Raw genomic sequence first — 26,504 nt, 5'->3', positions numbered from 1 at the left:
AGGATAAAACCTGCAGTGCTCCAGCAGTGGCTGTTGGAGTGCCCTTTCAGGCTGATATCCTTGACTGATCCATGGCTTTAATAAGACAGATGTTTATGAATAAGCTGTAGATAACCGTTACAATGCTGTCCCTCACTTCATCCTTCTGCCCTCATCACTTGGGGCACATGATGTTCTCTTGACTAGGAGTAGGGATACACGGCCTGCATTATTTGTGCATTTAAATGCTATGAGTTTTCTTCCAGAGAAAAGTTCCCCTCCTTAGGCTGCTGTGGAGGGCTCGTCACTGACTGAGATAAACACCGTGTCACACCAGCAACTTCTCTTTCTCTCCAGGTGTCAAGCGCTGTTGCTCAGAGATGGAGGGAGGACAACTTGATTTGACCAGTCGTTTTTCCCCCTACTGCATGTTCTCAGTCAGGTATAGCGATGAGAATTACCGCCGGCTGCTGAACCTCAGCGAATACAACATCCTGAACAACTCACAGACCATTATGCAGGCCTTGCAGACAGCCATGCAAAGGAGGAGGCAAAACATGTACTGCTGATCACCCATCCAACTGCCCCTATCTTCTCAGAGGAGTTTTTCATGCTCTAGGAAACAGAAGGGACATAGCTTTTTGAACACTGGCCGTTCTGCGCTACAGAAGGAAACTACTCCGGGGGCTCAGTGTTTTGTTGGGTTTTTTTCCATTCCCAAGAATGGCCTCTATAGGCAAAGGCATTGCCTGGGAAGTTTTCACATTTGTTCCCCAAGTTAAGGTTGTCTGTAGAACACTCTTTACTTAAAATCCTTGTTAGATTTTAAAAATAGTGTTATTTTAAGCCTAACTTATTATAATGTATGACAAATAGGAAAATAATTTTTTACCACCACACTACTACAGTTATACGACCCAGCCACCACACCTACAGGCCATAAAAAGGGAGTATAAACTTCTGCTCCCTACAGTTCTTCTTTGTGGAACACATGGTGCATCCAACCCTGGAAAATGAAGAAAACCTGAGACATGACTGGAAGCTGGCATTGGATCCCTGAGTCAACTCTATTTTGCAGGTGTCCTGAAGAGCAGCCAATGAGGTTGGAAATGTAATAGGGACAGGAGCGTGGACACAGCCAGCCCCGTGAATGGCGTCCACCTCCTGGGCTGCCTTGGGCTGTGAATGAATCACACGTAGATGGGACAGAGCAACTTGGGAGGAAGTGGCCTAAGATTTTTCATGTAAGAATTTTTTTCCAGCGAAAGGTGGGCACATCAAAATTTTCTGTGAATTTATGTCAGTTTGGATTGTTTTGTGTTGAGACAGTATATACAATTCATTGTTTTCTTTTGAAGCTTTCAAAATATCTGGGATTTTTTTGAGAAGTTGAATTACTTCTCATATTAAACTTCCTTTCTGAAATTAAAAAGATAAAGTGCTTGAAATGCAGATATTTTACTTCCACTAGTTAAGGACATCTCTCATCAACAAAATGCTTATTTGTTTAATTCTGCCTGTCAAACTGTGCAGATAAGCAGGTGTGATTTAGTAGTCTGCATCGACTAAGACCATCTTAAAACAGTCTGAACAGACCCTCCATGGAATCTAGCACAAAACCACCAATAAAATTTGTTGTGGGTTTGCATTCCTAAACTTTCTTCATTTTCTCATTTATGGAAAGTGTCCTTTCTGAACTGTTTAAAGTGTTGAGGGTAAGCTGTAAAAATGATAAATCCATAACGACTTATGTATTGCAGGAGCAAGTCAAATTGAAAATACACTTTTTTACTAAAAGTTTTGTTTCCTAATGAAAACAGGGAAAATTTTGGAAAAAGAGTCTATTCAGTGAAAAAAAAATCAATCAACTAGATGTCATAATCTGTGGCTAAAATAAACCAGTGAAAATACTTGGGTAAGTTGAAACATTTCATGTTAATATTTTACAAAACATCTTTGTTTTGAAACATAGCTTCTTTTTAATCGACCGCCTACCTCGTCAGCCCAGGGAACCCAACCTGAAAATAATAGGTTTCATTTACAGTCAAATAACATGTTTGGCCTAGTGCAAAATGACACTCTGAGGATTTTCATTTTGGCAAGAAACAATGACAAATTATCTTTACAAATTGGTTTACAATGACTTTTGCCAGCGCTTTTGTCATTTATGTTGTCAAACCAAACCTTACTTTTTTTGTGCAACTTCAGCCTAATGTTGCAAGCCTAAAGATCAGAGCATAAATATTACCATTTAAAACTCTTTAGGTTTTAAGCAAATACACACTTCTGCTGGGCTTTTTTGTTCTGTGGTAGTTTCACTAGTCATAATCCGAAATATGGTGCTACGTGGTCTGCATATCACCCTGGGAATTGTCAGCATTTGAACCTGAAATCCCTGGTGTGAAAAAATAAAGATAGTTTTTGGCCATAAATTCATGCCACCTCCAGCTCTGCAGAAATGTTATTTCCATGCAAATATTTCATGTATACAATACCGGACAATAAAGGCTTGTTTGCAAAATGAAAGTTATCTGCCTTGCTCCACACTTTCAGACATTTCAGTAATATCTCCAAAATCACAGTGTGTTCCTTGTTCCAGGAAAACAAAACTGTTGTTATTTCTGCAAGAGTGTAAGAGCATAGCAAATATTTGGTGTAAGCATCATGGATAAAGGAATGCCTCAGAGATGGATTGCAGGGGTTCGAGTCAGCCACAATCCCTCCCTCCTGAAAGGGCTGTTTCTGATGTGGATTGCAATGGTTATTTGTGGGAAAAAAAAAAAAAAAAAAAGAGTTTTTTGGCCACCAGCACTGTGGTAGTGACAGTCTTAGAGCCTTGGTCCTGGTGGACAGTCTAGTTTATAGCTTAACCCTCCAATGAGGTGTCGTAATAAAGCACTGCCTTTAACTATGGCTGAAAGATGCCAATGCTGCCCAGGGTTTTCTATGACCTAATGAAAAATGCGTTTCATTAAGCTACGTAATTGCAGCTGGCACATGGAGGAAACATGCCATGCATGTAGACACAGCCCTTTGAAGGGTTGTGAAATAACATAGCCTATAGCAAAAATTTATTCCACCGAGTTGACCGTGATGACTGTTGATATTATTTTGCGTGGGAATGCGCAGAGGGGAGCTGTGCCGGCTGGAGACAATGTTTAACCAGGAAGCTCAAGGAATGCTCAGGGAACCTTTTGTTCATAGACAATATATCAGGCGACCAGGGAAGCCAAAGGATTCCTTCTCCTCAGCGGTTTTGATCTGTTGTGACCTGCTGAAGATATAACAATGTTTGACAGCCTTTCTTACTTAATCCTGCTCCAGCAAGTTGGGAGTCGTGCAGGTTTTGATGGCACAGGAGTCAGCAGGGTGTCCTCAGGGACAGGTGTCCTGCCGTGACGGTGGCTTTGCAGGTGTGATGAGGACAGTGGAGAGGGCGGCGTGTGGCTGGTGCTGAGTTTTGCCTCTGGCTGGCAGGGTTCATTGGCTCAGAGACGGGCATAGACAATGTTTAACCAGGAAGCTCAAGGAATGCTCAGGGAACCTTTTGTTCATAGACAATATATCAGGCGACCAGGGAAGCCAAAGGATTCCTTCTCCTCAGCGGTTTTGATCTGTTGTGACCTGCTGAAGATACAACAATGTTTGACAGCCTTTGTTACTTAATCCTGTTCCAGCAAGTTGGGAGCTGTGCAGGTTTTGATGGCACAGGAGTCAGCAGGGTGTCCTCAGGGGCAGGTGTCCTGCCGTGACGGTGGCTTTGCAGGTGTGATGAGGACAGTGGAGAGGGCGGCGTGTGGCTGGTGCTGAGTTTTGCCTCTGGCTGGCAGGGTTCATTGGGTCAGACACGAGCACTTAAATGCAGGCAGATTACAGCCAGTCTGAGCCGTTAAAGTGGCGCAGAAGTATTCAGAGGGTGTGGAGCTAAGCTAAGGAAAGTCATTGCTTCAGGACTCTTCCTCTAAACCAAAGCAATGGTAACAAACCATAGGAAAGAAGGGGAGAGGAACACAATGACTTGAGGAGAGACTTAGCCCTGGTGGACCAAAGATGAGTAGATACAAACCACCATATGAGTGTGTCTGCTCTGCATGGATATGTGGTACAGAAACCCTTAAGCTGGCTTTTGCAAGAGCCAATTTAGTCTGAGAGCAATAGTGTCCCTCTTTTATTGTTGTATCCTACCTGCTTACTGTCACAGATAACCTAAATCCAATTAATGTACCTTTGCTGTGTCTTATTGTAGATCATGTGTTTCTGTAGGCTTTGAGGTCTTGGTACGTGGAAAGTTCAGATAAAAGGGCATCCTGCTCTCACCATTAGTCATAAACCTGCCACTGGCCAGTGTTGGGCAGTGACTCAAACATCATACTTCTACCTGCTGTGCAGGCAAAGCTATTTTTTTTTTTTTTTTGCTACTTATTCGACCACAGGGTTCAGTTTCCCAGTATAAGAAAATGGGAGGGGAATAACTGGGTTTAAGAAATCAGGCAGAGGTGGGGCTCTGAGTCAGTTTATAAAATAGTTGCTCACCTGCATATGAGACATTTCAACTGGTGGTGTCTGTGGCAGCCGGGAGATGTGAAATTGTGTTGCCACAGATAAGGTTGGACGGGTACGGGACGGTGACCACCACGATGGAGCAAGATGGTGTTATGTCTCAGGTAAGAAGGGTGCAGAGCAAAGCAAGGTGGCTGGGTTCTCAGCTGGTTATGCTGCACGTAGTGCCAAGATGATGCTGCTTTCTTGACCTAGCATTGGCCAAGAGTGACTCTGCACAGGAAGAAGAAAACTTGTTATCGAAAACTTGAAAAAAAAATATTGTAGAAAACTTCAAAAATTTATTACTGAAATTTAAAAAATGGTAAAAAGCCATAGGAAGGAAATGAAAACTACTTGGGGAGTATGAGTTAATTTGCAAAGGGAGCATTTGGTATATTTGGGGTTTTTCTTCATGTTAAAGAGGTGATATATGCAACCTTAGAATAAGCATTGAATAGCACGGAGGTGTGCTTCAAGGTGAGAGATTAACGAGAGGGTGTGTTTACGGGAGACAGGTTTGCTGTGCCTTTAACAGCCAGGGCCAGGAGCTGCCTTCCCTCCCCATGTGTCATGCGAAGGGTGGACCTTACCTGGCTGCTACGCCTCTTGCCCAGGCTTGCTGGGGCAAGCGTGGCGCAGGCAGGGGCACTGGCCACGGCAGGACACAGGACACTCTACCTGCTGGGGCTCTACGGCCAGCACTGACCATGGGCTCCCCTTCGCTGCTCTTCTGCAGTTCTCCACTCCCCACGTGGATTGATTTTAAGAGACAGGATGGTTTGTCCGGGGCTAACGTTGGCCATTCTTGTTGCAGGAGCTGATCACTCCCACCGGCCGGCTAGAAGAAGCAATTATGCGGCTGGATCCTGATGGGGAACCGCGGACTCCTGTTACAAAGGTACCACAAAGGAGAATTTCAAAAGAAAACCTTAAGAGATTTTCCTGCTGGGTGGAGCCTGGGTGAGAACAGATAGGGTTCGGCATCTGCCAAATAGCCTAATTAGCTGCCATAACCCATCCAGCTCCCTCCGTGAGACGCCATCCCACTTATCATTTTAATCGCGTCACTTACACAGTCTTGCTTCATGTTAAAGTCCTAGTGCTGTTTTCTGTCCTTGGCATAAGGGAAATGAACCCTGTTTTAATAAGATCGATAGCTTTAAAAGTATGGGTTTGAATCGTCTTTCAGCTACATACATCTTGCTAAAGCACAAGGGCAAATTTACTGCCAGTGCAGGTAGCAATAGTTGTCAAGTTGTGCCACTCACTCCCACAAGGAGTATGGAACAATCTTGAAGTGGATTTTCAACACCTGATTTCCTAGATTAATCCTTCTTCTGGCCTTTACCAAAACCTAATAGTTTTCCAGGAGACTTCGGGCACATTATGTGAAATCTCTCCTCTAGGAAACGAGGACCAAATTTGATGAAAAAATATTTTTTTACTTTGTTCTCTCTAGTTTGAGGCCATTTGGTAATAATTAAGAACTGGCCCTTGTTCTGTTTTGAGCTAAATTGCTGAGCAACAAATGTTGTGCTTATGGTTTAGGGAACAGTCAACCCTTTCCGTTGGTTAGTTGAATGGAAAACCCAAAGATGGAAAAATATACCCTAAAATGGAACTCTCTACACTGCAAGGATCATAGCAGGTTCAGAATGACAAACCAAATCTCCCAAGCTTTTGTAGGCAAAACTGACCATTTGTTATATATACCTCTGTGGTGTCTAAGCCAAGACTCCCTGGTTATAACTGGTCATAGTTACAGACCTGAGTACTTTGTCCAATCTGAGATCCTTCCTTGATGCTTTGGGACAGCCACAGGCCAGGACTCAGGCTCCAGGGCACCCGATCCATGAAACTGAGTTGAGCCCTTCCGAGGAAGTGCCTTCTCCAAAGCCAGCCATTGGCAGCACCAGCCACCAGCTCTGTAATTACTGAACACTTTCCACCTGTACCTGCTTTATTTCTGTGCCTTAGGAGTTAGGTTTTAGACACAAATACAAGTGTCTTTGATGATCTTATCCACAGCTACTCTTTGGACCCTTAGCAGTGGTTTGACATCCTTGATTTGTGCACTCAGTCACCTGCTGTGCAGCCGAACAGCAGGAATGTGCTTGGTGCCTTTTCCTAGGATGAGGTGCTCTGGTTACCTCAAAGCTACTCTTACCTGGTTCCTCATTAGCCAACTTGCTAACTGCCCCTAGTCTGGACAACATATATTCATTAGCCCTGGTTGCATGCATTAATACACTCAGGTTTAACATTATGAGAGAAACCATGTGGATATATATTCCATCGAGCCTGTAGGTACCGATGCACTTCACTTTTTACAGATGGTAAAAGTGCACAGCACACTATGAGCACAGCACATTATTAACACAGCATGTAAAAAATCCTATTACTCAGACAGGCCAACTAGAGCAAAAGGACTGCTCTTCTTTCCTGCAGTCCCTGTGTTACCTCTCCTTCTCAGTGGGACTAATGAGGTCAGTATTATTTATTATGTTAATACATATTATGTTAATGCCATTTCAGGACTGGTCCTTTTATAGTCATTTTTCAGTATAGGTGGAGTCAGGATGTGGTATCATTACTTGTCTGTGGCCCCATAGTTGCACTAAATGACTTCTGCTTTTTAGAACTTTTGTAACAAAATTTTCCTGCTGATTTCTCTTCCAACATACTGTGTCATTTCCCCACAGAAATTACTCCAGAAATAAAAAGTTAGTTGGAAATGGAGATTAATGGTATTTATGTGTTTGTTTTATGGTAAAAGAAGGGATATGGAAGGATGAAAATAGCATTTGGGCTCCAACATGAGACCAGAACTGCAATATGAGAGACCATGAAGTCAAGCATCGGGCCTTAATGTGGGAGACATGGGCTAATAAGAAAGAGTGAGGCCTAAGGGAATATCAAGAGTAAAACAGGTTTCTTGTGCTTCTTATGCAAAAAAGGGCAAAGAAGTTCCAGACATGAAGAGTTTACATGTTTCAAAACTAGAGAAAAACTTCTCATGAGGAAAACTCACAAGAAAAAGTCAGAGTTGAGCTCAGCTGAAGAAAGACAGTTATCCCACCATAAATGAAAACACATGTATTGTGAATGGCATGATGGAAATGCAGAGCATCTTCCTGTGACACTAGAAGCAGTGTGGGCATCAGAGGTCAGCATTTAACTCTGGGAACCACTGTACATTTAAAAGAGCAGGAACATCAGAAAATCATATCCCATGGCCCAGGAGCTTAACATGTGTAATAACAGGGTGGGAGGTGATTCTCACAATGATAGTTTTATAACTTGTAAAAAGCCTGAGGTGGATTTTCACTTTCTACCTTGGAATTTTAACAAGTAAATCCTCTCCCAAGCTAAGTCTGAATCTTACTGTTTTATGCGGGTAGGTTTTCATTAGAAATTATTACAATATTATTATGTTGTAGTAATACAAATCCAGATATCATGCTGTAAGAGTAGAGAAGCCTTTCAGTCCAGTACTTGATTTAGATACTAGTAGGAAAATAAATGTATTGGCCATTTCATAGTCGCATAGAAAAATTAAACTAAGTTGTTCATGGTTTGGGTATTTCTCTCTCCTGATCATTTCTGTCTTCTAAATATACTATCCACCTTCAGCATTTATTCCTATCTTTTGTATGTTGTTTTTTTTTTTTTTTTTCCCTGCAGATAGAATCATCTCTGTGTTACTTACTGACTATAAGAGTGATAAGAGCCAGGAATATCCACCGGGCAGATGTCTGTAAGTATCTGCAGTGCTCTGTATGGTCCTCTTAACCTTCATGGGGTACTAGCTAGTCCTGCTCCAAGAAAAAGTGCTTTCTAGATTTCTTGCGTGGATGGAGAAAGTCCCCTCCCTGGCAAACTGGTCTCAGCAAAGAACATGGTGTGCTGCACTTCTTTGCATCAGCCCTGTTCCGTGTAGAGGTGACTCTATAAGGTCACAGTTGTACCTATTGCACCTATTTCTCTGCATCCCCAAAGGCAGCAAGGAAAGCTCTGCAGTCTGTTGAAAGCAAGAAATGAGGAAAGATGTCTTGTATTTTCCTCTGGAGTATATCCATATAACAAAGGACACGAAGTGGCTGGGGTAATGGCGCAAATACTGACAACAAAGTAGCCTTATCTCAAATTTAGCTTGTGCTTAAAGCTTTCTCAAGGCTAAGTAATCCAAATTAGATGTGCTGGTTGCCTGTGTAAAAGCTAACCAGCTGTTGGGTGTTGTTAATTTTGTAGATTCACTTCTGGTGGCCTGCAACTGAAATATAATAGAAGATTATAGCTCTACTTATGCAGGAATCAAGAAACATTTTTTCCTGTGTTTTGGGTGTTTTTCTTTTAAATGTTTTGTCTGGCTAAAATGGAAACTAACATTTTTGTTTCCTTAACCCTTGCAGATATGTGTTGCTATGTTTTTCCTGAATTATTTTATTCTGGGCTAAACTGATCGCTTGATGAAACAGGAGGAGGAGAAACACCTTTGTTTTTAATGCATGTACTATATGTCTAATTATATTTACTCAGAGAATAATCATGGCCCTCTTCTATTTTCTCCATTCCTATTACCTAAATTGTAATGTTTATTTTAGACAAGTATGTCATCATGTATCATAGTCTCTCTCTTTGAAAACAAAGCTTCATGTTGTTCAGTTCATTCTTTCTTTTAGAGCAAATCTTCAGGTTAGATGTGTTTGTGTTTTTTACCATACAGTAAGCCAGACTGATTGCTATGTGAGCCTGTGGCTACCGACTGCTTCAACTGACAAATTTCAGACTAAAACCATCAAGAACTGCAAAGATCCAGTTTGGAATGAAACCTTCTACTTCAGGATCCAGAGTCAGGTCAAGGTACTGAGCTGGGACTTCCCTGTTAACCGTGACCTAGGGAGCAACTGCCAGGTTCTATCCTTTTGCAAAGGGGACATAAGTAATTTTCTCAAGAGGCAAGGAATGATGAGAATAGCACACATCCTTATGATGTTTTTCCATGCCATGAAAGACAAGTATCTCTCTCAGCCACAGGTAGAATATGACCTTTGAGATGTCTCTGAAGCCCCCTCATTCCTCCTCCTAGGCAGATGCCTATATGGAGTTAATTTTCTCTCCACCTCCTTCCCTTCCTGCTCTGTTTCTTTGCTTTCTGGGGACAATAAACTTAACTTTCTTGGGACAGCTTTTTTAGTCAGCTTTTGTGAGGAGTTCATTCCTCACAAAAGCTGACTAAAAAAGATGGGCCCAGGATCTCCTGCTATGAAAGAAACCTGACACATTTCTAAAGTCTTTCCCTTCCCTTCGCAGAATGTCCTGGAACTGGGGCTCTACGATAAAGATGTGATTACTCAAGATGACCACCTCTTCACGGTGTACTTCGATATAGCCAAACTTTCCCTGGGAGACCGAGTCTTCATGCACTTCACGTGCGATTCACAGGTGAGGTTTGAAATAAGAAATAGAGTAGATTGGCAAGAACATGTTTGTCTGGTTTTCTGTTGAAAATATTATTTGCAAAGTCTTTCTTCTTTTCCTTCTTTTGTATGGACTGCCCAGCCACATAAAAGGGAGTTGTTTTTCACTCTGAGATGGGAAAGCTTCTTCACACCTGGATCTGTCGGCACACTGAAGGGTTTAGTGTTGGCCACAGAGGCTCACAAACTTCAGGTGTCTTTGCAAAATTGTCCCTTTGCTGAGCCTGCCCCCATTGAGGACCAAGAAGATGCTTTTTTGTCATAACTTGTTACTTAACCTAGTAATTAGGAAGTAATAACTTTATGATCAGAACCAAGTGTCAAACCAGACCAGTTGCTAATTATGGACTATGGCACAAGTGTTTAAATAAGGTGTCTAAGGCATGTCACTCAGCTTGGCAACAAGAAATATTCCTATTTCAAATGTCCAGGGGGGCTCTAAAAATCACACTTCTCACTTCCTGATATGTTCTGTCCATCCTTCTCCTTTTCCAGTTCCCTCCCGGTCTCTTGCGCATCTGTCATGCACCATTCAGTTGATTAATTACCTTATCTACACACACCCAAACTCCACTCTGCAGTTCTTTATTTTTAAATGCTTTATTTGACCATTTCTTTCTCTTCAAAATACCAGAGGAGGTGTGGGCTTCCACTAGCCCTTGGTGAAACAGAAACATTTGGCTAGTTGCAACCTGGCTCATTACTGAGCGGTTACAGGTGCCATATCCAAGCCTTTCATTACTGTATTTGCACGCCTACAGTAGTTAGAGCTCACACTCTTCAAGCCTTTGTAATTTTTTGTGTCCTATATAAATAACTTTTTGCTGTCTTTAATGCAATAGGTAATTTGAGCAACTAAGTAATCTACAGCATGATCTCACTTCTCTGTTCATCATCCATTCTGTCCCTTCCTTTGTTTTCCCCTCTCCTGTGCTTTCTTCCACCTAGGGATTATACTCTTCTCCACTGCCCCACAGACCAGGCCTTAATATTAGATGTACCTCTGCCCCAGTGTCCTCAACACCTTGCCAGGCAAAGCCGTTGTCCTCTTCTACAGCTGCTTTGTCTATCACCATTTCACCTTCTCACATCAGGTGGCTTTGGCTGCTCTCCTCAACAGAGCCTCTTTCTCTTTGCAAACATACCTATATTGCAAGCGTGACAACTTGCATTATGAGAACTGCCAGTAGATGAGGGCCAAAAACATTTTTCCTTTCTTTATTTTCCAGAGACAAGAGGAGCTTGAGGTGGGATTTGCATTGGATAATATGTGAGTAAACATGGCATGCAGCATAGCATGCAGCAAAAAGAAACAGCAATTTAGAGGCACAAAATGATCTATTATAATTGTCCAGAGTGCATCATTTCTTGACAATGCTGATGATGAACATGGTTTCCTGAGGAACCTGTGCTATGAGCTTTGTGATTAATTGGTCTGTGCCAGGATGACCTCCTGGCAGACAGGGAGAACACCCTAAAACCTTTTCTTTGCCTCATGTAATAAATACTATATAAGAACAGAATACTGGCACTGTTGTTCTGTTACACGTTTGTCTTTGAGCTCAACAGGGGGCCTTGCCTCCCTTCAAAGCACAACATGGAATAACACACTGGATTTTTGATCTAGAGCCCTTTCTGTCCCGTCCTCTGATAAACTGCAAATTTTAAAGAACTGGATTCCTTGAAACCATCTGCAGACAGCTTGGGGCTCAGCATAAAATCACTACACAGTTTGGCCCCACAGTACCTTTTTTTTTTTTGCTGAGCTCCAGGACTGGACAAGCCAGTAGGATGACAATTGTGCCTTGACAGAGTAGAGTGGGAGAGGAAACTTGTACCACAAGTCTCCTGGGACCTTTCTTTCAAATCCAATAGACAGCCAAAAATAAGCAAGAGGAAAATCAGGAGAAGGGTGTGGGTCATTAATTACACTGTAATTAGACTGAGTTATTAAGAATGTATTTTTCTTTCTATTTCCTAGTTCAGGCCCTCCTGAAACCATCATTACTAATGGAGTACTAGTGGTGAGTGTCATGTTTTGTCATCTTTCTTGTCCTGTTGCCACACTTGCTTCACTCGACTCACAGTCATTAGGCCATCATACCCTTTGACTGAAACACAGTGATTTCCCACTTCATCACCCACCTCACGACACATCCTTGTGGATGGTGCCTGTGGAGAGGCTGGGGCTGGAACAGCAGGATATTCCCCATGCTAGCAACCGTCTGGTGTTACAAAGGCAACACATGGAATTGGTGTAGGTCTGAGACATGGGTGCAGCAGTGAACTCATCCTTAGACATCAATCCTCATGAGCTCCCATATTGCCGAAATGATGGGGTTTGTCCTGTCCCAAACACAAGCCATTTCCTGCAGTCATAACTGCCCTTTTACGCAGGAACTTTCTGAACATACCATTTGCTCATTTATTAGCTTTGTTTCCTTGTTATTTTTGTTTTAATCAGTCCTCTGCATCTCTGTTGGGATGCTGGTTTTCATTTTGCCCTTACCTTCTCCCTTCTGCAAGCTTTGCCCCGAGCCTTGCCCTGGCTGCATCCAGTTTATCAGAGACGACTCCTGTTCTATCCAGCATCTGAAATCAAGGTTGTGGCTGAGAGAAAATCTTCCTTGCAACAAAGTGCACTGCCTGTATAGCATTTCTATCATCATCACTAGGAGCTTGGACTAGGAAGCAGGATCTCAGACTGAAAATTCCCTGCCATGAAGTATTTTATTATTCATGTCTCTTACAGTCTCGCAAAATCTGCTGCTTGGAAGTCCAGGTGGTTGAAAAGAAGAAGAAGAAGAAAAAGGAGAAGAAATCTGTATCAAGTGAGGTTATTTCTGCATCAGCTGTTTTTAAATCATGATGTTTTAATATTATGAAGGCAGTTGGCTTAATATAAGAGAGAAAAAAAACCCAAACAAATCTGAAGCATGAGAACAGCCTTGTGATAGTCTCTGTTTCCAACATTGATGAGAAAACTACTCTGTGTCTCCTTTTGTGTCACTTCCTTAGAGAAAGAATTCTCCTTCAAAGTTCAAGGCTCTTATGAGGGCACCCAAGACATCATGTTGGGATCTGATCTGGCCTTCAGCTCCTCCTCTCCTGCCAAATTCCACTATGCCAGATACAAGCAGCCAACGCTGGATGTTACGCTACCAGGGAATAAACGACCTCCCTCCTTTGTATGTTATAACCAGACTTTATAAAACGTAATAATGGCATGTGAAGTAACATGCAACATAAATAGTAACATAATTTGCACTGTGGAAAGAAAATAAGATTCCTTAAAATATAAACTTGGATATAATTTGTATCTTTTCAGCCCTCCCATGTGTTCAATACAGGCTCTCCAAACGTGGAACTTCATTCCTTTCCAAGTGGAAAAAAGATGACCTTAGCAGAGGTGAGTGGGAATACAGGGCATCCTTGTTACTCCATCTTCATCTTAATTCATTCTAAATTTTGAAGCTCTGCTTTTCTTCTTACATGTCAGTGGGGCACCTGAACTAACTGAGGTAGTGCCAGTCTCTTCCTGAAGCTGGCCATGCTTTGCAAAGCACTTTTAGATTCATGGTTAAAAAAAAATCCATCTAGAATGAAAGGATCACACCTGTTGTGGGTTATAAGCCACAGAAAGGGAGGAGAAAATGCTGCTGTGTAGAGTAGTAGCATGGCTGCAGCCTGACTGGCTGCCCAAGAGAGGTAATGTTAGTAGGGATGGGTAAAGTATATATTATCATTACTTTCCTCTATAAACAGCACCTGTCCTCAGACCTTACATTCACTAGAAAACATTGGGAATTACTGACCAACATCTGTTACAATAAACCACTGTGGTTAATTCACGTACGCTGCTGGAATATTCACAGCTCTCAATTTGTGCCTGCATTGCTAGGACAGCACAAGCTAAAATTCCTCCTGGGGCTGCAGGGGAGGAGTGCTAAAGCAGGTTGTCACACTTACACTGTTTGCATTCTTGCTTTCCAGGATAAAGGATTTGGTTTATATGCAAAGGCAGAAGACTGGTAAGAGACTTGGCTGCTCTTGGGGGCTAACTCATCCTCAGCTGAGCTCATCTCACCCTTTGCTCTTTACTGGGGAGGAGGCACTCACAATAGGACAGGAGGTTGTGTGACCAAGTGTGTGTGGAATTCACATGAACAGAAAGCAAGCTATATCTGTAGAATTGACAATACATGTAGAAAATCCATACCAAGACATGCCTAATTAAAAAGATGCATAAAATAGAAGAAATAATACTACAAACCAGTTGTGCTCAGCACAGTCTTTAACTTTTTCTTTATCTCTGTGTAAGAGTGCAAAGCAATCACCTGTGCTGTTGGTCATGATGTAGATAAACTTTGCTGCCTACTTCAAGACAAATGTGAGCATTTTTTTGTACAGCTCTCAATGCAGACTAAAATATGAGAGAATCCAGACAACAGCCGTCTCAGAAATTATCTGCAGGAATGCCTTTCTTTTGATAGCTGCTTAGAAATTTAGTGGTCCCTCTTTCCCTCATTCCTTCATGCAACACTGTGTATCTGCTTGGGAGTGTAGGAAAGGCTCCTCCTGTAAATGCAGAGCTTTGTGGATCTGGTTGATTTCCTTGTATTGGAAACTCTGAGCTTGTCTATCAACAACAGAACAGAATATTCTTTTTTCCTGATCTCTTCTCCAGCCCAGACCACCTTGATGTGCGTTTAGGGTTTGACCTCTGCGTGCAGGAGCAAGACTTTCTATGCAAAAGGAAGAAGTATGTTGCTCCTGCTCTGAAGAAGGTCCTGCAACTGGACCAGGATCTCTTGGACCATGAGGTCTGTAGGGCAAATATTCAAAACATCTAATGAAATCTTAGCAGTGGGGACCTAACAGCATAGTATGACCTCTTTTTCTTCCCTTTTAATTTTTTTTCTTTTCTTTCCTCATCTTTAAACTTATTTACACTTCTGATACTGCTCCATACCTCTAATCTCACCCTTCCATTTGTGTCCTTTGTAGTTGCTATCCTAAGTTTAACTTTTCTCCTGCTACACTTTCATTGCAAGCCAGGCTAGATTTCCTTATATAGAAATTTCTTCTTCCACGGTCTTTACCATGTCATTGTTATCCCTGTTGATAATCCTTCCTCCTCTCTTAAACTGTGAGATTTCTTTTTAATTCCTGCCTTTGCAACTGATTTTTTCTCTCATACTGTCTATTTTGGTTTGAACTGATGCATTTTTCATTTCCTTTTTACCAAACTTCTCCATTGAACACACTGGAGACAAGTGTCAGTTACCTGAGAAAAAAAAATTTATCACTTTTATTCCTGTTCTCCTTTACGAAATAAATAGTAGCTTATGTGTCGGTAGAAAGAAGTGGGTGTCTGGGCATGTGTGGTGATGTCAGGCTTGGTGTAGTCTTGGCTGAGAGCCACAGTCAGCTGCAGTCCTCTGCCTGACGCCCGCTCTTTCCGTTCATGTGTTGCACAGACCCCGGTGGTGGCCATCATGACCACAGGAGGAGGGATGAGATCTTTGACCGCGCTGTACGGCAGCCTGCGGGGGCTCAAGAAACTCAATGTCTTGGACTGTGCCACATACTTGACTGGCTTGTCTGGTACTACATGGTAAGTAAGGCTGGGAAGCTCTTGGCTGGACTCTTCCTGATGACACCGATGCACTGAAATAGGCTGGGGATGACATGCAGTAGTCCACCTATAATACCTTCTCCGTAGTCCTATGTTTTTGATCTTTCAAAATATGACACCGATGCACTGAAATAGGCTGGGGACATGCAGTAGTCTACCTATAATACCTTCTCAGTAGTCCTATGTTTTTGATCTTTCAAAACTGACCGAAGTCTTTTCTTGGGGCAGACTGAAGTCTTTTTCTGGGGGAAGGTCACATAATTTGCAACAGCATGAAAACAAATTGCTCAAGCCATTTTGACAGGGACAATGACTGTGACTTCAAAGGGAATATGATAGTTTCTTGGGGAACTGAAAACAGGAAATGTTTACTTAATTTCAAATCAAGAACTTAAAACAGAAATGTAAAATGTAGCCATTGCCTACTTCAAACCTTAGTGTGGTTTTTATCTCTTCAATATATATTTCCTCTTCTTAGGACCATGTCAAACTTGTACAGGGATGCTGACTGGTCACAAAAGGATCTCGACAATCAAATCAGTGAGGCTCGAAAACATATGACAAAATGCAAAATAAATTCCCTTTCCTTGGAGTATTTGAAGTATTACAGAAAGCAGCTGTGTCAACGGAAAAGAGAGGGCCGCAAAACGTCTTTTATAGATCTCTGGGGCCTTGTCCTGGAATCTTTGTTGCATGATGGGGTACAGTATGTCATAAAGCAGCATTTACAGTGGCTTACAATTTTCTGAAAATTTATTTCTGGAGAAGATATTTTCCTGATTGTTTTGAGAAAAGCAGTTTGTTACAAGACTGTGTATATGCAAATGCACAGCTGCTTCCAAAACATGTGGTGGCAGCCTTAGAGATATCCAACCATGGTGGAAATCAGCATTCTTGCTTGTGAGATTCTGGATATGTTTTTCTGAGAAAACTTCAAGATTGTCATATTGAAAAAATATTGTATTTTAAGACTTTTTTTTTCATATTCTGCAATTATTTTATTTAGAAATAGCAAAATTACAGACATTACCTTAATGTCTGTAAGAGGTATTAACAAATGGACCTGCAGACTTTTGAAATATGTGAGAGGTCTTACATAAACTTGCAGCATAACACGTTAAGCTGGTTTATACCAAAAGTACTGCTTTCTGTTCTTCATCATTTCCTTCTGTTTTCATCCTAATGGCTCATCAAATAATCTGGCATCATATTGGATGCCTGCAGATATTGCAGTGACAAAATGCTAACAGGAATTTTGAAAAATATGGAACATTTCAGAATTTAAGCCCAGCATTGGTTATGCATTAGAAGCATTAGAGGGCGTTTTTCTGCCCTACAAGCTTAGACGCAGAGAAAACGCTCCTGTGCTAGTTTTTGTCTCAGTGTAACCGTGTTTCTGGAATCACAGAAGGACAACCATAGACTCTCTGATCAGCAACGGGCCATTGATCGTGGTCAGAACCCATTGCCTATCTATACTGCAGTCAATGTCAAGAACAACTACAGCACTCTGGATTTCAAAGGTAATTATGAAAACTCTGAGAGTCGTTTGTCTTTAAGCTGGTAAATCCTGAGACAGTCTTTTTAGATAGTCTGAAAAAAGTCCTCTCATTTAAAGACCAGAACCACAGATGATGTGTATTTCTGTAATGTCCTTGTGGTCAGATAAAAGTTGAACTGCCTATGCAACAGACTCAAAAATAATCCAAAGACTTTTCATGTTCATGCTTATAACTCATTGCTATTGGTCTGAAATATTAGACTTAAGTGCAGAAATTATTTTCATTTTTAACTCCTTTCATTAGCATGATAGCTGCTATAAAACATAGTTCTCTTCTCTGTGTTTCTTTTCACAGAATGGGTGGAGTTCACCCCCTACGAGGTGGGATTGCAAAAATACGGAGCTTTTGTTCGCACTGAGGATTTTGGCAGTGAGTTCTTCATGGGTCGGTTGATGAAGAAGGTCCCTGAATCCAGGATCTGCTTTTTAGAAGGTAAGATATTGTCTTAAAAATATCTGAATAATTTTTTTTTAATTATGAGCTATTATACTAAGCACTAATAAAGCACTGGTGCGTGACGGACAGGGCAGTTTCACAGGAGAGGATAAAAAGATAAATCACTGAATTAATACTTACTATAATGAATTCAGTTTACTGTAAAAAAGAGAATTCAAAGTGACAGACAAATAGTTATTTTAATTTTTAAAGCTAGTTTTTAGTAAAAATACAGTACTGCTTCCAGTCCAAAAATAAAATTTAGGTCCATGGGAATCCAGGTTTCTGCTGATGTTACTCTAGAAGGCTGAACTCCAGAGCCTCTTGCCTGTATCACAGGTAGTCAGCAATTTGTGTGCTTCTTATAGACAGTTTAAGTGAGCCTCCATGCTGATTCTCCACTGCATGGGGGTGTGTTTGATCATGCCAGGATCCCCCCTACTCCTGAGCATCTGCTTTGGCCACACATCACTGGCTCCAGTTTCCACATTTCCTGGGCAAGCCTGAGGGGAAAACAGCACAGGCATATCCAGGAGCATTTTTGCTATTGACTGAAGTGGGACATGGATACACATTTTCCAGACCAAGAGACAAGCTGGCAACTTGTGACTGGTTTGAGATGCAAACTTGTCTTTGAATGGCTGCTTCACTTAGAGTGAGGGAGACACTGAGCTATTTCAGCCTAAGCCTGTGCTGAACAGACATACATTTGCACGTCCTGAACGAGAAACCACTGAGAACTTGTGCCCTAAGGGATAAGCAGGGAAATTGTTTCTCTGGTTTGAAAATGCATGGTCAAAACTGGTCCCTCGGTGTGTTAGTAGGCTTTTCCCCACGGCAGGAGGGTTGGAACTAGATGATCGTTAAAGTCCCTTCCAACCTAAACCAGTCTATGATTCTATGAAATGCAGAGGCTGTAAGATCACATTGTAGTTAGACCCTTATCAATATCGTTCCCCATCAAATCTCTCAGATTGCAAACTCTCATCATTTCCTTTTATACAAGCCTTGTGATACTTGAGGGTTTTTTCTGAAAACCCAAGATCCTTAAGTCATATTAATTCACAAAAATCTCACCACTCATTAAAATATATATCCAGCCCTCAGTACCATAAAACAGAAAATAGACACCAAAATAAGGTGTCAGCCAAATAAAAATGGCATATCATCCATTTAAAACAAACTAAAGAAAAGTATGAACCTCACAAATTTAATCTCGTGATAACAGTTTTGCAATTCGTGATGTGTGAATGTTTGAGTTAGAAAGCTCTTTCCTTTTACAGGCATATGGAGTAGTTTATTTTCATTGAATGTATTATATATCTGGAATTTGTCGCATTCCTCGGAAGACTTTTGGCACAGGTGGACCCGGGACAAAATCGACAATATAGGTAAATTATCATACTTCTTCCTTAATGTATATTTATTGTTAGATAGAGTTAATGGTAGATAAACCACCACATGCCATCTGCTATGTGAGATATGCACCATATATTTGGCATTTTTGGAGTGCTTCTTCAAAGGCCACATTACCTTCCTAGAAGGAATTGGATTCAAAGTCTCATACTGCAAAGCATAATTGGATAATTAAAAAATCTCCAGTCCGGGGGTCTATGTGCTCACTGAGGGTTCAACACCGATGTTGACAGATGAGTAAAATGTTCAGAAATACTAAGATGAATCTGTAAATGATTAATAAAGCAAAAAGATTTTGACTACATTAAGTAGGAGCGACTGTTAAGCAAATAAGTACAATCATCATCTTTTTCCAAAGCTTGCATTCAGTCTGTTCCACACGTGTGTGTATGTGTGGTGCACATTTTTATTGCTGCCTGATACTGGGTCTTGTTTTTTATCCACCTCTCACCTCTGTAAGGAAATGGTATTTGGCTGGTAAGAGTAGCATTTTATTTTCTTTTTCATTTGGTCACTTGCGCTCATCGAGTCTTTTCACCCCAAGCCTTTCAAATAAAGAAAACACTGATTTTTATTACTCAACTTTGACATCTTGGGGATGACCTCGCTCTGGGCAGGTAGAATTTAACAGCCTTTCCCTGTGCAGAGGAGGAACCCCTCCTACCACTGAAGCTGCACGAGCTGAGGACTCGCGTGTTCACCCCTCCCGGCCCCCTCGGCAGCGCTCTTCGCAGCGCCCTCACCGACCGCCCCTGCATTGCCCAGGAGCACAACTTCCTAAAGGGTTTCCAGATGCATAACGACTACCTGGAGAACAAGCACTTCTGCAGATGGAAAGGTAACAGAAGGCCTGGGTGCCCGGGGAGAGGATAAACAAGCAGAACAAAATGAAACCCCAGGGTTGATGTTAAAACTGTTCTCCAAGATTAGAGGCCGTGGTTGGGCAGAATCACTATTAGATCAGTCAGCTGAGGCACACTGGGATGTAGCATGGCATGGTGTTGAGGTCCATGCCAATGGTTAGTTGGTGGGACATGATTCCTGATGGGCAGGGGCACGAGGTCCTGATGGTGCTCCTCCCTTTTTCTATTTGAAGACACACTCAGCGGGGAGGCACAGAATCACCGCCAATGGTTAGTTGGTGGGACATGATTCCTGGTGGGCAGGGGCACGAGGTCCTTATGGTGGTCCTCCCTTTATCTATTTGAAGGCACACTCAGCGGGGAGGCACAGAATCACAGATCACAGAATCACCATGGTTGGAAGGGACCTCTGAGATCATAGTGTCCAACCTTAAAAAAAAAAAAGAAACCCCCTTCATGAATGTTGCCACTGCAGGTCCAAAACTGCATGTGGCTGAAGCTAGGAGGGTAAAAGAGAAGGGTTTACAGCGAATGCCCCTTCCCCAAAAACGGTAACCAGTCAGGGCTCAGTGGTCTTGGTGTAAGAGAGAAAAGCAGGCTAAGCATTTTTGCACTATTGCACTTACAGCAAGAAATATCCTTCCTTTTAGATACTGTGTTGGACACGTTTCCCAACCAGCTGACACAATCGGAGGAATTCCTGTCCCTGGTGGATACAGGATTTTTCATCAATACAAGCATCATGCCACTTCTGAAACCAGAGAGAAAGGTGGATGTCATCCTGCATTTAAATTACAGTGCAGGATCCCAGATACAGGTGAGAGGAATTGAAGCAGTCTCTATGTCTTCTTCAATAGCTGCATACCTGGAAGTTTTTAACACTTAGGTGCTTTCTATATTGCTCCTGCTAAAAGTCTTAACCACTAGCATTTTTAGCTTAATGCTGCAGTGTAATAGTTCATTTATAGGTTGTACATATTCTCACTTGCTTTTCTTGAATGATACAACTGTTTTATGATAATAACACAGGGAAAACAAAAACCTCTCCACTGATGCAGTGCTTTCCAATAGGGGTTTCGGAGCTTTCACACAGCCAGCTTGGAGAATGCCCCCTTTGTCACTGGAATCTAAGAAATCCTGAGCTCTGAAATCCTCTTTGAGTCTTTGTATTGTTCTGTTCATTGATCCAGGCTCTGGACCAGACCTGCAAGTACTGCTCAGAGCAGGGGATCCCTTTTCCCAGAGTGGACTTGAGTGAAGAAGAGAGGAAAAACCTGAAGGAGTGTTACCTCTTTGATGGTGCTGAGACTCCAGGAGCACCAGTACTGGTATTTTTCCCGCTAATTAATGATACCTTCCAAAAATACAAAGCACCAGGTAAGTAATCAAGCACGTCAAAAAAAGGTTGACATCACAGCTAGCTTATTAAATCATAGAATCATAGAATGATTTGGGTTTGAAGAGACCTTGAAGATCATCTATTTCCAACCCTCCTGCCATGGGCAGGGACAGCTTCCACCAGACCTCATTACTCAAAGCCCCATCCAGTCTGGCCTTGGACACTTCTAGGGATGGGGCATCCACAACAACTCCCAATTAAAGGGAGTGTATTTAATACTCCAACACTTAAACTTCACTGTTGGCTCATTTATATACATCAAACCTCTCTGTTGCTTAAAGTTAGTTGTTTTACCAAGTCAGATTTGTTGTCCTTTATGTCCTGTTTCAATCCCCAACCAAGTTAGTTTGCAGGTAACTTTGTTGTACCTACGTGAGCCACAGGCACAGCTCACAACTGCGGTGTAGACCCATGTAAAAGGAATAATCACCAGTTTTCTCCCCTCATTATGTGAAACACCTGGTATCCACCCAAGCAAGGGACTGAGTTTTCAGTTTGGAAAAAAAAAAAAAGTTTAAAAAATAATTTAAAAAACCCACAAGAGTAATTTAGATTATGAACTCTCTCTGTGGAGAGACATCTCCTTTCCCTGCTCTGTTGAGACTTTGTTTGCTTATGACCAGAGTAATTCCCATCTCTCTCCCCTTCCTCCTAGGTCAGAGGCGCTCAGAGTCAGAGATGGAAGATGGCAAAGTTGATCTTTACGGCCGCTGTTCCCCTTATTCAACATATTCAATCCAATACACCGAGAAGGCGTATGACCGTCTGGTTCAGCTGGGTGAATACAACATCCTGAATAATGAGGACCTCATTATGCAGGCCTTGCACACGGGAGTGGCACGGAAAAAGCAGAAAAGGAAATAATGTCAGAAAAGGGAGGATGCTTTTGTGTTCCTTTAATTCACCAGGAGACTGAAGCTCCCTTATGGTTGGCCAGTAGGTTTCGAAGGATTCCTACTCAACCCTACTTGATGGCAATCCCAGATCAACAAATAAGACACCGAAGAGAAACTTTTTAATCCAAAGAATTTCACTGCAGCAATTCATTGCAATTCAGCTATGACATTGGAGTACAACTCGTATGCTACAGAGGATGGACAGTCATGAGGAAGAAAGTCCTAAGATGGCTATGAGCATGGTGCTAGTTGCCTTGAGAAAGAGTTTGAAATGTTTAAGTCTAACATTTTCAGGGCAGACCGCATTAAAAGCAGATTTTATTAACACGGCTTGTGTTCTGTGTTTGCGAGGCAGTGGTGAGGCAAGGAGCAGCCTGTGGGGCAGGTTTGTGACTGCATCTGTGGTACGTTGTAGGCAAGTGTTTAGAGAAGGGCAGGCACGTGTCACATGGCATCCTGTGGGCACAGATCAACCAAGAAAGCAAAAGTAACTATTGATGGAGTTCTCCACTCTTTGGCCACCAAGCTCGTCTGTGCTCTTTCCCGCTGCTTCTTGGCTACCCTTCGCTCTTCCCGCTCCTGGTGTGACTGGTGGTGGCACAGTGACTAGAAATACAAACTGAACAGAACAACACTCTGCTGGCTTTAATCCCCCTCAAAACAAGAGCAAGTATGTGCAGGTCCTTGAACTCATCAGCTCTGCCTGCCCTCGCTGTTGGCTGGTCGCACATGAGCTCAGCACCTGTGGAACTTGGAGGCACCCACATGGAAGAAGGAAAAGGGCTTTACATCATCTCGGTCCAAGAAGGAATATTTTATGTTTTGCAGTAGGGCATCAAACGAGGATATCCTGCTCCAAGAATGTTATTTTTTTTTTCCTCTTGAGATTGAGGTAACACTTACATTACCTGCACTGTTGCTGTGAGCCTTGTGCCATCTGTGAAGTAGACAAGAAAGGTGCAGACCAGTAGAGATCCCTGGAAGCTCTGGGGAAGTTTGCTATAGCAAGCACATCCTTCTGCATGGCAAACTGCTGCAGGAGGACGTATGCCTCCTGAGCTGTAATTTGCTTTGGACGGGCCCCATGCCAAACCCAGCACCGACATGCACATACGTGCCCATAATTTGCCCATCGGGGCAAATGTGCCGTGATGAGGGGTTGCCAAACCTAGGCTTCTGTCACTGTTCCCAGGAAGCAAGAGATGGAAGAGCCCTTTCCTTGCACCCACAGCAAAGATCCTCCAGCTCCTCTTGTGTGCCTCACTGCCTCATTTGTTCCCTGGGGTTAAGATGCCTTACTTGTTCATTTGGAAAAAAAAAACCAACAAAACAATAGAGAAATAGCTGATGCCTTACTTGTTCATTTGGAAAAAAAAACAACAAACCAATAGAGAAATAGCCTCATGAGACTAAAAGCCATGCAAACCTGCATCACACAGTCACAGCAATACAAGTATGTGGCATGGTTTTTTCCAGTATGGGCAGAAGCATAGAGAGAAAGAATACAAGAGTATTTATTTCCAAATACACAAATAAACTCATTTTGATTAAGTTCCTTGTAGGTAACTCACGGTCTAGGTTAAATTAATAACACAAAACACACAAATACTTTACAGACCAAATGAGGTTTTTTGTGTTTCTCGTGGACCATTCAGTTCTCAGTTACTAACAGATGGTAGAGATTCCCCAATTCTTCGTAGGTGTCTGTTTTATTAACTAAAGTAATATTGAAAACATTAACAAAAATAGAACCAATAAGTGATGCTTACAGCATGTGACAAATCTCTCAAAATAAGTTAAGCCAATTCAACATATGCATGTATCTTTTTTTTCTTATTCTGTAGTGATTTGAAAAGATTAGGTTGGAAGGTAAGAATACAAATTCTTAATACAAGATTTTGACTCTCCCAGAGTACCTGTTATGAATGATCATTGGGTTTTCAAGCATATTAATTTTGAATACAAAAGCGTACTAGTGAAAAAAGTGGTTATGTATTTAATTGCTTTCCACTCATAATTTAACCATTCATAATCCATGTTTTTTATTATGGATTATAATGGCTCTGGCTAATTTTTAGCATGCTTAATAATGTAAAAGTGTGTTGAGTTTCTCAGTGTATAAAAGAGCACAACATTTACAATTTGCAGCCTGCTAAAACCACCTGTGGTTACATTTCAATGTTAAAATTCTTTGGATGGCAGAAGGGCTCTGTTTATATGGTAAGGTTTTGGTAGCAGTGTGGGGTGCTGCTGAGTGGCCTTTATGGCTTCCAGTCACATTTCAAGGTTCATGTGCAGGATTTTATCTCTGCTTTCCAAATGAGTAGATAAAAGCATCCGCAGTGTGCTTGGTTGAGTCATGTCACTCTGAAGCTTTAAATAGCATCGTAAGAGCCTGGTAGAGGGAGCAGGACACAGTGTTTCTGTAATGACATACCAGCCAAGGACAAAAGTGCTCTGTGGAGCTCCTCATTTTAAAATACAGGGGAGAAGGAGTCTCAGTGGATGGGAGGGGTGTCTGTGAAATGCCTGCCTTGTTGCTATAATGGAGCTCTCCAGATATAGTCACACTTTCGTTTCTGCACTGATGAAGAGTTGTAGCTTTTACAGTGTGGTTTGTCGAGGGTAGATTCTCAGAAGATCCTTTTTTGTAGATTATGGACAGGTTCTGGCTCTCAGGTCTTCTTCACTTTGCATTTACCCTTCCAGAATGAAACTCTGGAAGTTGGTCTTCTTGTAGTCAGCCTTTTCTTATGACCAGTTCACTTTCTCTGCACAGTCAGTGTGAACATCTCAAGGGATGGTTCCTATGGCTATAAACAGGTTAGAAGTAATTTCCTTTCATACTGTCACCAGTGTCCCCAGCTTCAGCCATTCATGGATCAGGGGGGAGCTGGGGTATCTCCCACATAGTTTTGTGCTTGACCTTTCTTCTAGAATATGGCCCCAAATTGAAAGGCTCTTTTAAATGACTACAGTCATTTATAACATGTCGCATTTTAGACATTTTCTGGGGCATGGCTTTGCTCAGTCAAAGCCTAGCTTAAGATTCAACAAGCCTGAAGAAGGCTTTTTAAATTTTTCACCCGTGAAAACGAAACAGGAGGCTAAGCAAGGAGATCAGTAGGCTGCAGCAAATAGGACTGGGAGCCCTCAGGAGAGGTGATGAAGGGCTGCGAAGCTCAAGAGGCTAAAGCTAAGCCTGGGGGGATAGATGGGTTCTTTGGATGCTTTGCCTTTGCAATCCTTGTTTGCAAGTACGTAATGATAAGCCTTTAGCCAAATGTTGAGGGACATTTTCTGGGGCATGGTTTTCCCACTGTTGCCTGCTAAATGGGCCTGCCAGCTGGTGCTTTTTATTCAATCCATTTTATAATGCTGTACAGAGCTCTTGAGTTGATGAGCTCTGATAGGCTCCTATTAGGCTGCAGAAGAAAAAAGTAAAACAGTGAATAGTTTTGTATTTGCACTACATTATTTACCTAGACTTACAAAAGCCAAAAGTATGATCAGATCATCTTATTTGACTTGCTAGATGTCAGACCTGTTACCTGCTATGCAGTTACTTAAATGTTAATCCTGATTGCCTGTGGCTGACAGTCTATCTTGAAGGAAAAGGACCTCTCTTCTTTTAAAGGTATCAGGAATGGTGAATTCACATTTCACAGAAGTATGTTCTAGAAGGTGAACATCTTCAAGCAATAATTAAGGACCTTGTTTCCAGTCTCATTAGTTTGGCCAGAGCCCAGAAATTAGTTAAATCTCATTAAATCTTTTCCTAGTCACTTAAAAGCCATTGCATCACCGTCGTTTCTTCACTAGGTTCGATCCTATGAAATATATGGTTACATCACCAGTAGATTCAGCCCTTCAAGTTCTCATTAGAAAAAGAACTTTATTAGCTAGATCCAGCTGTAGCTCTGTTGTTGCATTCCCTCCAACTCTTTGTCATCCCTTTATAAAACACAGACACCGGTACGTTCCCTGATATTGCTATATACGGAGATGAACATTGCCTTGTTATTCTTACATATAAATGACTTTCCAGTATCTATATGCAGAATCCAGTTGTCCTCATTTGCCATAAGAGACTTTTGCTGAGTTGCTTGTCTTCTATAAGCTGGTGACTTGCTGTTTTCCACACTACAGCCTTCCCTTTCGTAAGGGGAGCAAATTGTAGCATACATTTGTCATTCCTTTAATCATAACTTCACACTTCAGTGTGTTAGAATTAACTGTTGTTAATCAGGCCGGTTTATCAAGCAGGTCAGATTGTTCTATATGATTGCCCTGT

General features: G+C 41.9%; 1 protein-coding gene across 1 annotated transcript; it reads left to right on the top strand.

Annotated features, from left to right (window-relative positions):
• The first annotated feature begins 359 nt into the window (after nucleotides 1-359).
• LOC106892739 (cytosolic phospholipase A2 epsilon-like) lies at nucleotides 360-22,178 on the top strand. Its single transcript, XM_014950156.1, has 23 exons — nucleotides 360-538; nucleotides 4,226-4,256; nucleotides 4,581-4,643; nucleotides 5,336-5,419; nucleotides 8,206-8,278; nucleotides 9,248-9,384; nucleotides 9,835-9,966; nucleotides 11,231-11,271; nucleotides 11,983-12,025; nucleotides 12,754-12,832; nucleotides 13,020-13,189; nucleotides 13,330-13,410; nucleotides 13,995-14,032; nucleotides 14,689-14,824; nucleotides 15,482-15,618; nucleotides 16,118-16,340; nucleotides 17,048-17,162; nucleotides 17,496-17,633; nucleotides 18,920-19,027; nucleotides 19,699-19,890; nucleotides 20,566-20,732; nucleotides 21,106-21,292; nucleotides 21,970-22,178. The coding sequence occupies exons 1-23, from the start codon at nucleotides 360-362 to the stop codon at nucleotides 22,176-22,178; spliced, it is 2,763 nt and encodes a 920-aa protein (XP_014805642.1).
• Nucleotides 22,179-26,504: the final 4,326 nt, after the last annotated feature.

The sequence above is a fragment of the Calidris pugnax genome, unplaced genomic scaffold (genome assembly GCF_001431845.1).
Source record: "Calidris pugnax isolate Ruff unplaced genomic scaffold, ASM143184v1 scaffold68, whole genome shotgun sequence".
Classification (NCBI taxonomy): Eukaryota; Metazoa; Chordata; class Aves; order Charadriiformes; family Scolopacidae; genus Calidris; species Calidris pugnax.
The sequence above is the reverse complement of the archived record's forward strand: the minus strand, read 5'-3'. Positions and strand labels throughout refer to the sequence as shown.